This window comes from Epinephelus fuscoguttatus, linkage group LG19 (genome assembly GCF_011397635.1).
Source record: "Epinephelus fuscoguttatus linkage group LG19, E.fuscoguttatus.final_Chr_v1".
Taxonomy (NCBI): domain Eukaryota; kingdom Metazoa; phylum Chordata; class Actinopteri; order Perciformes; family Serranidae; genus Epinephelus; species Epinephelus fuscoguttatus.
The window spans coordinates 18,958,988-18,976,015 of NC_064770.1; the positions used below are offsets into that span (position 1 = coordinate 18,958,988).

The following is a 17,028-nucleotide window of genomic DNA, read 5'->3' on the forward strand; positions in this document are numbered from 1 at the left end:
AGACAGACAAGCAACATCATAATTAAACAGGCTTTTATTTTTTAAATTTATTTTATTTTGAAAATTGGCTGGATTCTCTCGTCTTTTCTGTCCGACTTCCTGTTTGGTATGATCCACTCTATCCAGCTTGACAAAGGCGCTCACGGCTCGTGTGAAAAATAGACCAGATGCCGAACTGAAGCGCTGCAGTGCGCAAGCCTCTGCGGGTGCTCCGCTCTGCTCACCGGCCTGTGTGGACAGTCAGATAGGTTAACACGGACGCCGACTGAAAACTGCCTCCGCTGCTGGGCGCTGCGCTTCGGTTCTGCGTCCGGTGTGTCCGTGGCGTGACTGAATGAGAGACTGTGAAAACTTAAGGCCCGCCCTACTCTGCCTCTGATTGGCTAGAAGTCCTTGTTTACCTTGAGTAATGTGATACACCATTGGTAGTTGGAACTATCACTTTGCTTTGCTTTAAAACGACTGGTTAAATCACTGTTGCTACGGCAAGATGATAAAATATTCACGAGAAAAAAATATTCCTGCACCAGAATATCCCTGTGCCGGAAATCCGGCACCGGGCCGAAGAACTTCAAGCCCTATGATGATTGCTACATAGTAGTGTTGCACTGACAGCGGTACTAAAACACGACGGTACATATGATACCATAATGTTGGAGTACTGTAGTACTACGGTACCTCAGGTAACACTACTGTGGGATAAGATCAAACAACAGGGTAAACAAGCCCTGAGTGGTTTCATTGCAGCCTGTTTCGGGGCTGTTGGCTGCAGCGGTCTCACTCAATACTGGATCAGTTTCAAAAATTGTTGTTCCGATTAGTCAATCAGAAACAAATAAAAACTACAGAACTTACCTTTGAAGTTCTTCTACGTCTTATGTAATTATGTTGTTTTTGCAAATGTGAACATATAACAATAGAAGAAGATTCTGCTTATCCAATAATGGTTCTGAATCTACCTGATTTTGTGAAATGTTAAACAAGGAAATTCAACTGTTGGATGCATGCAAAATGATGCATCTCCATCACCATGAATCTTTAGTCACGCTCCATGCTCTTTCCTTTTTCCGCCATGCTAACACGCAAAACTGTGTGACTGTGTGAAAGCTAAGGGTAGAGGAGAAAGGCACAGGCCTATCATTTGTGATAATCTTCCATCTGCCTGCAACGCAGAAGGCAAATATCAACTGTTCACATGCACTGTATCTGTAAACTTCCTGCAAGTCGACAACAAATGGAGAACAATGCACGCCACGTCATGTGGAAGTAAGCTGCTTAGTCATGCCGAAGGTGCCCCCCACCATGCAAGAAAAAAAGCATTCCTTAGACTTCCGTATTTGTCACCAACAGATACATTATTAGTGTCACAATTTTGTGAATTCATTCACAACTGGACAAGCTGTAAGGTTTTATGACCCCACAGTCATCTACAAGAGGTCTCGGGCAAAGGAGGAAAAATCCAAGCTCCCTCTCATGCAGGTTCCTTGTCCTGCCCCCACCTTCGAACTGCAGTGTCTCCTTCTGCCAGCGCACAACAAATCATTTGCTCACCAGAGACCAACTATTTACTGTGTTTGTTTGCTTTTCTGTCATCTGCAGCCAGTGTGACCCCCTCCCCACTCAGCCCGCCATCAGCCACTCAACTAACCCAACACAGGCGCTGGTTACCACAGCAACCAAGACCCAGACTTATTTGCTAGCTTTAGTTCTTTGACCAGCAAAACACCCATTCATTTTGGGCGGAGGAGAGACATGCATTGCTCTGCAATCTCTCAAAATATTGTCCTAATCAATTGTGAAAGACTCAGAAAGCAGGGAGGTAATAAACAGACAGCTGAGGCTGTTGTTTGTCTAAATGACCATCAGATGAAATAAACAACACATTGTGCAATGACGGACTTCATTTCCGTGTGGGTGGGTTCGATGAAGAGGATATCAGCAAATTCACATTTTGCATGCCAGCTTTAAAGCATTCAGGAAGGTTGTTTATGAATTATGGATGTATTGTGTGAGGGTCCCACTGCTGACCTCCTCCTTGCAACATTGAGATTTCCACACAGCCCTACACAGATATACAACAATACATCTAGTGCTTAACAAATGTAAACTCAAAGTACATTTATATCTGCTGCTTAAGTGTCCCAAGGTGCAGATCTTTCTAAGTGCTCAGTCAATTTGAATGTGACGTAAAGTTGGCACTGTTTTTCACTGTCTTTTTTATTTCATACTAATGCATCTCAGTGAGCTTGTGACAGAAATGTACATCCTGCAGTATTGTCAATTAATAGATACTTTGTGCAGGGGCAATCACATAAATCACATAAATGCATTTTGAATTAAAACCATAAAGAAACTGGAAGTTGGAGGCTGCCGTAACACTGAGTGTGTCGGCTGAATTAGTCATTTTACATCCCAATGGCAAAGTTTCGCAGTGTGTAAATGTCCTTACCGAAAGGAACATTCAAACCATGTGGGCATGCAAGCTACATTTCCTACTTTCGGCACAATAACATGACTGGTGTGGGTCTCAGAGAAGCTGTGGTTGCCTGCTCAGCGAGCCTAGTGGGTGGAGTGTGGCCAATGCTACTGAAAGTAGCAGCATCTGCCACAGAGACATACAGTACCACTAGCCACAGGCATCTTAACTGTAGCCCGTGACCCGTAAATGTAAGGCCATTGTCCACTGCTTCAGCACTAACTGAAATGTTCTGTCTTCTCCTCTGTGTGTCTCTTTCAGTCTGTGTAATTATAGCTTCACCCTCCACAGTAATTAGGGACTATTTCAACAAGGATGTGGAATGTCTCCATCTATTTTTCCTTCTCTTCATCTCCTTCTGTCTTCCACCCCCACAATAAAGCATTTTAAGGCTCCCTATAAAGCAAAGAAAATTCTTATGTGTGCTGTTCTTCGTGCGGATAAGTAATATTTTGGACGATCGCCATGTTAACAAGGTGACTTCAAAAATCAACCTTTCCTGTCAGTTTGGCTGTGAAGCTTCTCTGCAGTCAATACAGTGCAGCTTTGGATTCAGCACTGAACATCTCCAGTCTATGTCCTTGAAAAAAAAAAAAAACAAAAAAAAAAAACAGTGATGAGTAAAAGAAAAGAGAGAATGTCTCTAAACCATCCGCCCCCGGACGTGCAGAGAAGGTGGGTGTGTGCAGCAATAGTCCTCTCTCTGCATCGCAGTCAAAGGCACAGGGAACAAATGTGCTGTTCCACAGGCAATGAACGTTATGATATCTCCTGCAGTGCATAATGCAATCTTTTCAAGGCCCCGGGCACCAGCAGGCATAAACTTGTTGAAACACTATATTCTGGAGGCAGATGTTCAGGAGCTGAAGTCATTTAAAACTCCATTAAATCGCATATTATAAGGCAAGTGGCGCCTGATGTGATATGCTGCCAGAAAAAAAAAAGGTAAATAAAGTGATGGATGGCATCATCCTTCAAGTGACTCCAGCAGTCCAGACGACTTCTTGATGCGAGACCACACAGCTCTGTATATACAGCAGACAGGGCTGGTTTACTCTGGACCCCTTATGGCCTTTTTACGAAGCACTTCTTCACCAATTACCACAGGTTCAACATCTTACTTTTATCTCTGTCTGAAACAAAAATCCATCGCTCTTCCTCCCTCTCACTCGCCTTCTCCAGCCCTTCACCAACTGCAAGTCTTTTAGCACAATGATATGACAGAAACACATAAGAATAATGGCACGTTGTTGCTAAGAGACCACCTGTTCAGATCTCCCACATGAGATTGTGGTGAAACTGTAGTCCTCTTATCATTTTCAGAATATCATTCATTCGAGTGTAGTGAATGTCACGACAATATTGCAACTGAGAGAGAAACCTATTACATAACAGGGCGTCTTTTAGGCAGAAAAACTGATTTTAGATCTGTGACTTTTTTATCATACAGAGTACTGCAGCAGCATCAGACCCATAACACAGTGAGGATCCTTTAACAAGAGAGTATTGAGTATCACGCTTGAGCCGGGGAACGTCAAACAACTATTTTGCCTTCTTCATAACAGCCATTTGAGAAAATGGCATCCGCTGTTTTCCAGGCTGTGTTGACAATAAGGGAGTGGCGCTGCATGGGAAAATGAGTGTTGTCCTGAGGGCTGATAGAGACCAGACACGCCCTTCTAGTCCTTACCTGCTAGGGTGTGTTCAGAACCTGCACTGCATGTATCGAGCACAAAACACACAAGGCTGTCTGTGACAAAGACTTTGAATAAATACAAGTAAAAGTTATATTGTGCTACATGGCGTGTTCAACCGTTTCCAAAACCTTTGGGATTAAAGTTTACTGTGTAAACCGTGGTAGCGACTAAAAAGTTTCATTATTGACTGATTTAAAAGTGCTGAATGAAACTCTGGAGAAACATAGCTGATTGGTGCTTTGGTGCAACCACCAACCCAAAGATTTGGTGTTTGACAACTTGGGAATGAGACTCTACAATCAACTATCTTTGTCCAGAGTCGCATCCAGCACTTTTAACACACAGCCCCATTCTTCCTCAGCCTCTACTCTCATTAATCTGTTTGTTCTCTTCAGTGTGTCCTCCCCCCAGAAGCCAGGTCAGCGCTCAGACTCTATCCATCGGCATGTTAAGAGGCTTGACCCGGGACACCACCTCTCTCAGACACCCAGCGACGAGGCCAGCTGGTGGAAATGACTGTGGTGCACGCACACACGCACACACAAAAACGCAAGCACCGAGTGTCAGTCTTAAGTATCTGGCTCACTCCGTCAGCGCGGGAATGACTCGATGCCAATCGTCACGTCTGGAACTGCATGTCTATGTGAGGGAGGAGAACTGAAGTGAGTCAGAGAGGATCACGCTGGGATTGCTGGGTTTTACCGGGTTGACTCCCCTGTTGATTAAGATAAAGTCATCTCGAGAAACTAAGGAGTGCCTGTGGCCTTTACCAAAAGGGAACAAGGCTTGCAGCGAGATGCTGAATCTCCAGTCTCGCCCTCACCGTGCTTACAGTCCCAGCCCTGTTAAACACACACGCTCAACTGGGCTAACATGAGTCACAGCCGTGCAGTTACCCCCCTCTCCTCCCCTGCGATTACTCAGTATCTGCCCAGCTGCTGGCTGCACAGACTTTGCAGCCACCGTATGTTTTTACATCTCCTCTTCGTCAGGAGAGGTCTGCTTGCATACAAAGCAGACAAACACAATTACTGTCTACGGAGGCATTCAAATGTGTATCCAGGAGAGAAATGGGCAGGGTTATAGCGGGCAGCCAGTGTTGCGGAAGTCCCATTTGCTTTCCCCCCAAACTTATTGTTAGGTGACTTGCTGTTGGAGCTTCTCCAACAATTGAGGGTGCATGACAGTCTTCATAATCATCAATTAGCATCTGCATTTTAAAACGGTAAAATGGAAGAAAGAGACAAAGGTAAAACGCTGTGAACATCAATATTGAGTCTCACTCTGCACTATGTTAAAAAATATCCAAACACTGCGTGCTGCTGTCTGTACCACTAATGATGGGGTGAACTCAGTTTTCAGTGTACTTTTAGATTTTGGATAAATTTTGCATCTTTACTTACATAAGGGTTTTTTTCCCCCTAATTTTAATACTTATGCAACAAGCCTTGCAGCTCCTACATTTCCCTCAATGTGGCTGACAAGCATGGGAAATTAAAGTTGAGACTGCACTTCAACCTATGAGGATGTGTCATTTTACATCTAAACTAACGGCCGCAGATTTCAGTGACAAAACATGCCCACCTATCCCTATAAAAAATAGCATCACTTCAAGGTAAACTCACGCAGTATACTGTGAAAGACTGATGCTTTCATCACTGAGATATGGTGGGAGCCAGATTGAACCCATCTCTTTAAATATTAAAGCACGCTAAAAAAAAAAAAAAAAAAAAAAAAAAAATGTTTTTACACACTGCAGGGTTGGTGAGGAAAGCAAGAGTGCCAAACAAGCAGAGGCTGTATGACACTCTCCGTGACCTACTAGCTTTTGCCACGAGGTTAGCTCCCCAGAGTGGAAGAGGGACTCTGCCTCTCCACTCCGCCCGCCTATCAGCGCTCCCGGCTGTCAGGACTCTGACGGGGTGCTTTCCTCCCCAGAGACAGAGCCCCACTGCTCGGCTCTGCGCTCCAACGAGCAAGACCATCTACGAAGAGACCTGTCGCCCCCTCCCCGAAGGGTTCAGGATCCAGACACCTACAGTATGTCTATGTTGATTAACCCACATCAGTAGGTGTAAACACTTGGACAAACCCCGACAGAGCATGGCGTACAATTCACAATGGACGATACACTGTAGGCTGCGTGACCAATTTGGGACAGAAATAGCCACCTGAAACATTTGCCTCCCTTGTTGGCTCTAAAAGAAGCTCCAGTCGGTCTCTGCTCATCTGACCTCATTTCTGATAGATGTCTATTCCCTGCAGGAGGACGAGCAGCAACCCTCTGCCCATTCTTGGCCTTCTGTTGGGGGGACTACAGCTGGCTTAGGGTGCAGGGGCATTAAAAGTAGTAATTACTAGGAACATACTGAAAGATACTTCCTCTAGTGTGGGTGAGCTCTAATCAAAACAGAAACTTGGAATGGTCACACAGGTGTGGAGCTCTCATAGCGTGAAGTGCTGCGAACATTCCTTCAGTAGGGTGCCTGCAACCCGGAAACAAAGTCACAGAAGCAAAGCCCGGGGTGAGTTCTCATGAATGGTATTGCAAATGCTGCTGGAATGATTTGTCGATTAATGGATCGGTTGCTCCACAGTTACGCAGCAACCATTTTCATTATTAATTAAATGCTCCAGTCATGTATCAGCCAACAATGGAAAGCGTTAAAAGATGACAAATCCCCATATTAACTCCCCATTAGCTGCTTCTCTTCGGTTTGAATGCATTCTTATTTTGGACGGCTGGTTGGACTAAATAAACCAATTTGAAGACATCATTTTGGCACCGAGAAATTGTGATGGACATTTTTCCTTCTATTTCATAGATAAAATGATCGAATAATAAAAATCCTTAAATGCACCAGCAGCAATCCACTCTACTCTTCTTTCACTGAGAGTCTTTCCTCCAGTATTGAAGCTTATTGCAGGCAAAGTTCACACAGGTTTTGAAGGCAGAACAGGTTTGAATGTGGAAATCCCTATGGGGCAAATGTTTACTTGTTGCAACAGATAAGCCCAACCTTCTCTGCCCGTCACACGCTCACTTCTGGAATGCAATATGTCCCCATTTTTTTGCAAGAGAAATGCACTAATATTTCAGGAATAGCCTTGACTACTATCAGAGCAGTTGGTGGACTGTGTGAATAAAAGACAGGCCTACATGTAGAAGAGACAGTCAGTGAGTGACTTTGATTTTCTAAGCAGGGGTGGGGGGGCAGTTTCAGCTGAGGTGTTGCCTCGTGGAGAATTATGTAAAGGTGTGGACAGAGCATTTGAGTCAACTAATATAAAAAAAAAGCAAGTGAGCTGCTGCGCCTCTCCCTGAAGAGATTATCCCTGACAAAAAACACAAGGCTTTGAACGCGTCTTGGCTGATAAATAATAAGTCTGATTCATGGTGCTATTACACTGACAGCTGGGATCATATCATCATACGCGCTCCAAAACTTTATTCATTAGTTCAACCTTACCTTATAGACATTTTCCGTCAAGCGGTGAACCTCGTCGGTGCGAGACATCGTGAAATCTTCAGCCAGGACCATAAACGGTTTTTTCCTTCAAACGAGTATCCGCGGAAAATGAGAGGAAACGGGGTTAAATACACGAGTTGGATCAAACAAAAGGCGAGGCAACGCGCCCGTGAGAGTGAGACGATGCAGCGCTCCCGAAACCCCACTCCAACTAAACACACCTTCCCTCTCCACAGCTGACAGCCCGCTGATGCCTTCACGGACTCCGCGGCGGCTCAGTTTCTCTCAGACGCGTTACAGAGGCGTTCAAAGATACAGTCAGTAATACACAGAAACAACAAAAAGGACACTGTAACATTTACACAAGGTTGCAAAATATAAAATACCATATACTTATAACTAGAAACACACAGTGCACCAGTGCAAGGCAATATAATGGACCACCAAATATTAAAAAAAAAAAGAAACGGAAATACTATCTATCTATCTATCTATCTACTTATTTATATATGTATATTCAGTTCATGCATTCACTGCATCAATTTATGGTCTAAATGTTTTGGAATGTACAATGATATCAGCACTTTAACAATTTAACAATTATGCAATCTTCGTTTTTATCTTTTTCTTCTTTAGTATGATTATTGTTATTAATAAGGGAGGTGTCTTCATAAGCCATTTTGGGCTTCTAACCTCTCCTGCACAATGTTTTGACCTTTAATTTCCTTTTCCTGCATTTTCTATACATGTATGTGTAAATAAACTAAACTAAAACAAAATTTCAACAGTAGTGGTTGATATTGGGTTTAAAATGAAATATCAGAATCGTCCAACATGCTGATAATACCGGTGCGTCATCGGTATCGGTTAAAATCGGCCTTAAAATGAGCTATCTGAATCAGCCAACATGCTTTTTTTCGTAATTTGCACAATAAATGAATATTACATACATTAAACAGTATTGTATTTCATGTCTCCATCTGCTGGTGGGAAATCACGAGGAGTATGCAAACATAATGTGATGTTAATTCCGCTACAAAAGAGACTTGATGATCACTGAAATTAGGTACGGAAAAAATAATATATATCGTTATCGGTGTCGATTGTTGGTCAAATGTGTTGTTATATATCTGCATATCAGATATGGGGGAAAAATTCAGTATCATGCATCCATAGTAAATGTCTTTAATTTTGTCAAAGTAAAAGTTCTCTGCTACTTTCATGTTTTTATTCAGGGGAAATGCCTATGCCTTAAATATTGGGGGACTACAATGAAGACTACACTTATGTCTAATTCTGCAATTTCCTTCTAATGTACTTGGAGTGTTATTTGCAGTATAGTGAAGTCCAGTTATGAAAGTGTTAAGTAATGATGATGAAGACATTTATGTGTAAGGTTGGAGTAATTAATCAAATCGACAAAACTAAGTTTTTAATAATCCTTCAGGATATTGCAGTGATGAAATCTCGCTGAATCTAATAATAAAGGCTCTCATTTAACAAAGCCCATATTATAATGATGTTTCAGTAGGTTATATTCCCCGTTGACATGGCTACTGTTCGCTCAAACCCTAAAACCGAAACTTCCCACAGCATTAGAACGCAGCACTACCTTAACCAGAGCGCACATTTGGTGCACGCCCCCTAAATTTTGGGACCAATTGAGCTCCACCGTTCATATGGGCCTACTATACAGAGGCAAATTTGTTTCTCCACAAATACTATGCAACATGTAAATACTGTTCTTGCCCTTAAAAAACCCACACATATTTGCCTATTTAAACTGGCACTTCTGGTGTGTGTTGTGAACTTAAAAGACACTAAAATTAGTATCAATCTAAAACAATTAGCTGACAGGCAAAGGCTGCTCAAGGTGATGAAGCACAGGAAGACAGGCATGCTGCCTTGAGAGCAAAGGAGCGGATCAAACCTGTTTGTGTCCCCCTCATGCATCATTTGGGCAAAGGCTGACTGCTCTGAATGAAAGGCAGTCGAGCCGAAGAGACTTTAAAAGACAGATTTTCAGTATGTATCTTGCCACCAGTGTCCATACCAGCGTGGTGCATATTGTTTTTCTGCTTGTGCTCATTAAAGCCTTTGCACACACTGCTGCTGTCATCTGAGCTGCCTACTAAACGCTGCACAGTGAAGTTGCTCCCATTAAGTTCCTCTTCTTCGCCTTTACAAAAGAACATTTTATGTATACAGTTGCATTGCATAAGTCTGTAAGCAAGTCATACTCTGTTTTCACTAACACCACGGGTGATGTTTTTCTCACAGTGGATAATTTGTGTTAGTTTCGTTGCACATGCCAATTAGAGTCCAAGTGCCCACTTAGTGTAGGGTTGTAAATATAATACCGGCTTTCTTTGTCTAAACATCTCCCACATATCAGCAACATGAGCTTTCCACTTACTGTCAAGAAGCACACACACTTTGCTCAGGGGATGGGAATGAAGACACCTGCTCTCTGTGCTGTTGAGTCAGGAGAAATAGAAATAAAAAACTAGCAAGGGGTGCCCCCTTCTGGAGAAAGCATGAAACACGACATGAAAATGGGAACTAAATACTGATACCCCATGACAACAGAACCTTACTTGTTTTAACAGTTAAGTTTATGAAAGAAAAACCAAGAAAAGATATTGTTGCCACAGCTCAATTTAATATGGAAAAAACTGAAATTACGTGTAAAACATCTAAAAATGTGTCCCCTCATTCTGTTACACCAGAACATTTATAAAGTAACACTGCTTAGGTTATCAGAGTCAGACAAAGAGAAACACTTCCTGTATGTAGATACTTCAGGGGAGCAGTGAGCCAGAGTACAGACACAGTGCTGATTCTTTAAAATGTGTCACGGTGCACTGATGTCTGCAGGTCCCACCTTCACCGACTAACAATTAAGGATGAAATACTAAAATTAGTGCCCATCGGTACAAAGACGGCCAACTCCCAACCACAAATTTGGCCTGTCAGGCTGCCAACATCTCCCTGTCTGGCTTGTTCTTTGCTTCTCTTCTCTCTAAAAAAGAAAATCACAGTAAAGCAAATGGCATCAACTACTGTACAAATACATCAAGTGTGCGAGGAATGCTTCGTGATGTGAAATAAGGGAAGCAATCTTACCTGGTTCAGCTTTTGCCGCCTCCGGGACCTCAGGTAGTGGCTCAGTGGGGACCTCTGGAAGTGCTACATCTTCTCCCTGTTTCAGGAGAGCGGACAGAGCAACGATAAAAGTTGTAACAATAAATTTTACACTTAGCAACTGGGAAAGTACTTAAATATTTAGTTACTGAGTTTAAAAATGTTTTCAGGCTCTAAGAAGTTGATATTCTGGCGATACAAGCTTCACGATTCAGAATCTTTGACCTTTTGACCTCCTCCCACTGAGCGCTTAGGCTGCAATCTCAGAACCCAATGGCTGCTGGTCTGATGATGATATGCAAATATCTGCTTATGGAGATTACTGAGGCTACGTTTTAAAATGTTCTATTTCAATTCACATATCTAAGCAGAGGCAAGTTATTTAACCCAAACGTGGCACATTCAAAACATTCGTAGACAAACTGGTGAAAGGAATATCACACTACTCGCTCCCTTTTGTTGAACTGAGAAGAATTTGAATCTGTGTTGAAGTGTGAAACATTATAATTTGAGAGTGTGTGTCATTTGGAATAATAATCACATCATAAAAGAGGCAAAATCTGCTGAGGTTTTAATTATTGGGGAATCAACCACATTATTAAACAGCCTATTATTACATACAAATGATGATATTTTGGCTTCTGGCTTTGCTTATTCCTCTCCTTGAGAGACAAATATTGTACAAATCTGGTCAAAATACCAACATGCAGTTTGGGCACGAAATCCGCTCTTGACTCAACTCTGAATCACAGCTTTAACAACAGCACCGCTCCAGTGGAAGCGCTACAGTGAGTGGCAAACAGCTGAAGCCTGTAGTTACACCAGGCCTCGGCATGTGTAACTATAAATGTGAAGTAGGGTGTCACAGGGGAAACAACACGCATGGTCAGCAAACTGTCTCAGTGTTAATAAAGGCTGAACATGCAGCGTGACACCCACCTGAGTGATAGCTTCCAGCTCTGCTAGAACAGCGTCCTCGTCCTCCTGCGTCAGGGCTCCAGCCAGCATTTCATCTATTTGCTGCAGGAGCCAGAAAAAAATGTGTTAGCTGACAGCACAGTGACAGCTCAGTGTTTTTGCTGACTTACTATAAACATGGACAGTTATCTTTATAATGTCTGGAAGAGCTCGGATTTTGGCAGTCTGCATCCTCGAACATGTAGTTTACACTGATCAGCTGAAACATTAAACCACTGACAGATGACATGAACAATACCGACCATCTCGTTACAATGCCATGCTCTACTGGGAACATTTGGTCCTGGCATTCATGTGGATACCACTTCAAGCACTTCACTCATCCAAACACCGCTGCAGACCAAGTCCCCCCCTCATGGCAATAACACTCCACCACAAACAATGCTCAGAAATTGCCTGAGGAACATGACAAAGAGTGAAGGCATCAACCTGGCCTCCAAATTCCCCAGATCCCAATCTGATCGAGCATCCATGGGATGTGCCAGTACCCCACCTCACAACCGACAGGTCTCAAAGGATCCACCGCCAACGCCCAGGTGCCAGACTTCAAAGCAAACCCCCAGAGGTCCCGTGTCCATGCCTTGAGGTACCTCTGGGGTACCGGCACGTTCCACGAATACTCAATCAGAATGGGATCTGGGGAATTTGAAGGGCAGGTCGATGCCCTGAGCTCTCTGTCACGTTCTTCGGGCTACTCCTGAGCAGTTTTTGCATTGAGGCGTGGCGCTTTGCTCCGCTTGGGAGGCCACTGCCATCAAGGTGCATTGTTGCCATTGGGGGCGGGGGTGTACTAGGTCCACAGTGGTGTTTGGGTGGGTGCTGCGTGTCAAGTGGTATCCACATGAATGCCAGGAGCCAAAAGTTTGCCAGCAGAACTCTTACCAGACATGTTAGTTAATATCAAAGGGACGGTTCATCCTAAAAATGTAGTGCTATTCATCAGTCTAGATTGTTTTGGTGTCAGTTGCCAAGAGATATCGGCCATGGAGCTGCCTTCTCTTGAATATAATGGAACTAGATGGCACTGGGCTTGTGGTGTTCAAAGCACAAAAAATACATTTGAAAAACTCAACAGCAATTTCTCTTTCCGGAAATCATGACCTGGTTACTCAAGATAGTCCACAGAACTTGCTGCGAGCAGTTTCTTGTAGGAACTATTTTCTTTCTACTGAACTACACCTGCTGTCAAAAGTTTTTTCCCGTGCTTTGAGCACCACATGCTGAGTGCCATCTAGTTTCATTATACTCAAGAGAAGGCAGACATCTCTGCAGCTGATATTGTCAACGCGCGGCAACTCATACCAAAACAGTCTGGATGGATATTCAGTGCTACAGGTAAGAGCAAAAATATGTATTTTTGATCTTGGGGTGAACTGTACCTTTACGCTTAGAACTAATATAAGCGTATTCAGGACTGGTTTTAATAAACAATTATTGGAAAAGTAGGAATGGCACTGTAAAAGTGTTCTTCCAAGACATCAAGGAGACATTTACCCTTTGATATTCAATTGATTCCTGGGTCTCATCCAGGATTCTCTCCACATCTTCAATTGACATGATCTGTCACGAACAAGAAAAGAAACCCATATTACAGGAGAAAAGTGTTTTTTGGATGAAAAGTGTTCTCCACACATTCTGGCTGGCTTGTGAATTTCCTGAGCAAGATCTGAACACTGTATCCAAGGATGTGCAGCAGCAGTCACACTGCTGTAGTCAAGGCTTTGCTTCTTAATCCCTTAATCTTCAAACAATGTGTACCAGCTATGCTAACACAAACCACAGGCTTCCTCCACTGCTCAATCCTTACCCAAGGATCACATTAAATAAAGTGTGCTTATCAGTGGAAACTTTGACATTGTTGAAGTATACACTCACATATCGAAAGCTTAAGGGTGTATTATTATCACATGGATGTGAGAGGCACATTGCTGAACACAAAAGGAACGGAGAAAACATGAACGCATATCTACCTCGTGCATGCTCTTCAGACAATCGTTGCCAACCTTAAGCCCCTCGATGACTTTCATCTCAATTTGCATGAACTCAATGTCTTGAACCTGTTGACAATATAAGCACATGAAAACATTAAACATGCGAGACAAACAAACAAAAACAACAAAGGCCCAAATATCAGAGATATGATATAAAACTGTATGCTGCTCTAATTCTCTCACACAAGCACTAAGTTCTGACTATTACATTTCAGACAGCCATATATTGTACAAAAAATAACAGCACCTCTCACTCCACACATTTTTGCAGCTCAGGTTAAGCTCGGATTTGCAGGAAAATCAGTAAGCAGACTTTGGAAGATTTTATTTTTTATCATAGTATTTCATATCACACTGAGCCCTTCTCTCTGCTCCTTAAAACAACTGTACAAAGTATAAACCTGATACACCTATGAGCCGTGGCTTGGTTCTTTTTAAAACGCGATGCCATCAAATAATGAAATCTCACAAAACTTACCATGCGCTCTAGGTTTGAAATCTGATTTTCAGTCTTGTCTAGCAGCTGATCCTGATATCGTTTCTTCTTAAGAAGCAGCAGTGCTTTTCTGCAACGGCAAATAAAAGGGAGAAACATAATACAGCAAAGTTTGTTTGTTGCAACTTCTTTTTTCTAAGGTATTCATACAGTATGTAGTATTGCATTACAGAATAAATCAGATTACAGGTGTTGCCACTGAGTCTGTGGTGCAGTCTACACCTCAGTCGATTTCAAAAAGTCAGTATCTGCAAAGTAATGCACGCAGTGTTGTTATTTAATCGAAATCTACATACAGTGTTCCTAATTACAATTAAATGTAGGACACACAGGTTTTCCCAGCTGCTCTTTCGTCAAACATATGTGTCATTTTCAATTAACAGCAACCTTTTCCTTTGTGACCTTTGCCTGCCTTCACAGTGGTGTGAGGACACGGTGATAGATGTGACCTGAAAAGGGCTTACTATCTTTTTCTTTTTTTAATGCTTACTCTTTCCTGCCATCTTTTAGCAACTGCTTTGCAAGGAGTCGCTCTTTCTCCAGCTGTAGGGTGATCCTCTTTTGGTACTGTTTCAGCTTATCTCTCTGCTGCTTCAATTGCTGTAAAAAAAAAAAAAAAAAAAAAAGGAAAAAAAGCACAAATTCAGACACTTTTTTTACACAGCACAAAAAACCTATATGTATCCTTTAAATAATTAATAAAAAAAAGTCTGAATATTATGCAAAATATTACAGAACACACAGAAAAATCAAATAAATAAATAAAATAAAATAGAATACAACCTACTACAGATGTTCTGAAGTGTGGCAATATTTTAGTATAGAATATAATGCCAATAACCTAAAAGAAATACTTATATTTAATTACCACATATTTGACAATGTATCAAAACAATTACAATTAAGTTACACCAATATAATATTCAGCATTTGTCTGTTTTGTGCTGCAGTGCACTGTACAGTGGTTTCTATTTGTCACCCTGTGTTAGACTTAACCACAACACACACACACACACACACACACACACACACACACACACACACACTAAGCTCGTCCCAACAAAGGACTCCTGTTTAATGTTGAATAACACCGAGCTAAACACATCAGCTAGCATTACTCCATGTTGTACCGGAGCTGTGCAGCCTGCTAACTGTCGCCCTGTGTTATTATAACGGGACTAATCCGCTGCTTCCACCGCTGTCAGCTCACCAAAATGGCTTTGTCTTGTTCCGTTACACGCGAAGGTCGGCTCTTTCTCCCAAAAACGTTTCCCATTATTCAGCCACATCCCCTCCACATCCTCCCTCGTCAACAGACAAATTATCACTTGCTGCCGAACATGTTACCATGATAATAAACAGCCGAAAATGGCTAGCAGGCTAACTGACTACCATCATGTCCACAGTTTTTCCGTGTTTCCTACGGCAAGCGAGGCAGGACATTAACTCGGCTGTGACTTCACGTCAGTGCGGAGCTCAGAGAAATATGTCTTAGTGGCAGCAGCGTGATAAGGCAGCCATGTCACAACTGTTGTGGTACATTATTTGATATCAGCAGCACGTATAGCAGCACATCCCTGGTCGTCAGCAGGACCTACAGGCTGGGTACCGGGGACAGCGTCAGGCTCCCCAGGGGGCTCCAGGATCAGCACCCTGGACAGCGACCACGACATTATTGAAAGGGACCCACCTGAGCCAGATAGGAAGACAGGAGGGCGCTGGTAAACATCTACACATAATTTACATTTGCACAATTTCCACCTTACCATTGTTTATAAAAAACATCCTCAGGTCTATTTGAACAAATTTAATTGTACAGATATTATGACTGTAAAATGTGTTTGTATGGTTTTGCTGTGCTGTGGGGTAAAGATGGATCGCACACTCATGGATGGATAAGAGAAGGGACTAAGGGGACAGGCTTAGGAGTCCAAAGTGTCAGGGTGACCCTGGCCTCCACCTGCAAAATGTCACTCAAATGAACACAACTAGGAAGAGAGTCATGATGATCTCAAGAGGGAAGCAAATGAACTGCAAAGCAACACAAAAATAACTACAGAGAGACACAAAACAACCATAAAGAGACACAAAATGACTACAAAGAGACACAAAATAACCACAGACACAAAACGACTACAAACCAGGCAAAAAGACCACAAAGACACACGACAACCCAAAAGAGAAACACAATAACTACTAACAGAGTCAAAACAACCACAAAGAAACACAAAACTACAAAAAGAAGCAAAAACAACCACAAAGATACACAAAATAACTACCAACAGAGGCAAAACAACCACAGAGAAACACAAAACAACTACAAAGAGACACAAAACAACCACAAAGAAACACAAAACAACCACAAAGAGACACAAAACAAAGACACAAAACAACTACAAAAAGAGACAAAAACAACCACAGAGAAACACAAAATAACTACAACAGACACAAAACAACCACAAAGACACACAAAAAAAAACTACAAAATGAGGTAAAACAACCACAAAAAGACACAAAATAACCACAGAGATACAAAATAACTAGCAACAGAGGCAAAACAACCACAAAGAGACACAAAACAACTACAAAAAGAGACAAAAAGAACCACAAAGAAACACAAAATAACTACAATAGACACAAAACAATCACAAAGACACACAAAATAACTACAAAATGAGGCAAAACAACCACAAAAACACAAAACAACCACAAAGAGACACTACATGACTACAAACCAGGCAAAACAACCACAAAGAAACACAGAACAACCACAGAG

At 42.2% G+C, this 17,028-nt stretch overlaps 2 protein-coding genes across 7 annotated transcripts in view; both read right to left on the reverse strand.

Annotated features, from left to right (window-relative positions):
* Positions 1 to 7,869, reverse strand: part of baiap2a (BAR/IMD domain containing adaptor protein 2a) — a 73,759-nt gene extending 65,890 nt beyond the window's left edge. For all 6 annotated transcript variants that reach the window (XR_007447974.1, XM_049561907.1, XM_049561910.1 and 3 more), the window contains exon 1: positions 7,644 to 7,869. Coding sequence is in view for 5 of the 6 variants with exons in the window: in XM_049561907.1 (XP_049417864.1) it covers positions 7,644 to 7,715 (72 nt within the window). In the remaining variant the exon portion in view is untranslated. The remainder of the gene's footprint in view (positions 1 to 7,643) is intronic.
* Positions 7,870 to 10,293: 2,424 nt separating this feature from the next.
* On the reverse strand, positions 10,294 to 15,689 carry LOC125879818 (charged multivesicular body protein 6-like). Its single transcript, XM_049561917.1, has 8 exons — positions 15,463 to 15,689; positions 14,743 to 14,852; positions 14,235 to 14,322; positions 13,736 to 13,822; positions 13,260 to 13,325; positions 11,727 to 11,807; positions 10,770 to 10,845; positions 10,294 to 10,665 (listed from the first exon to the last, which is right to left on the reverse strand). Exons 1-8 carry the CDS (start codon positions 15,526 to 15,528, stop codon positions 10,616 to 10,618), a joined length of 624 nt encoding a protein of 207 aa, XP_049417874.1. The 5' UTR covers positions 15,529 to 15,689; the 3' UTR covers positions 10,294 to 10,615.
* Positions 15,690 to 17,028: the final 1,339 nt, after the last annotated feature.

Excerpts from the sequence above, each read along its gene's own strand:
- LOC125879818 (XM_049561917.1), bottom strand. The coding sequence starts at position 15,528 with ATGGGAAACGTTTTTGGGAGAAAGAGCCGACCTTCGCGTGTAACGGAA. Across the intron at positions 14,323-14,742 it reads CTAAAAGATGGCAGGAAAGA|AAAAGCACTGCTGCTTCTTA; the intron begins GTAAGCATTAAA and ends TTGCCGTTGCAG. Across the intron at positions 13,326-13,735 it reads GTCTGAAGAGCATGCACGAG|ATCATGTCAATTGAAGATGT; the intron begins GTAGATATGCGT and ends TGTTCGTGACAG.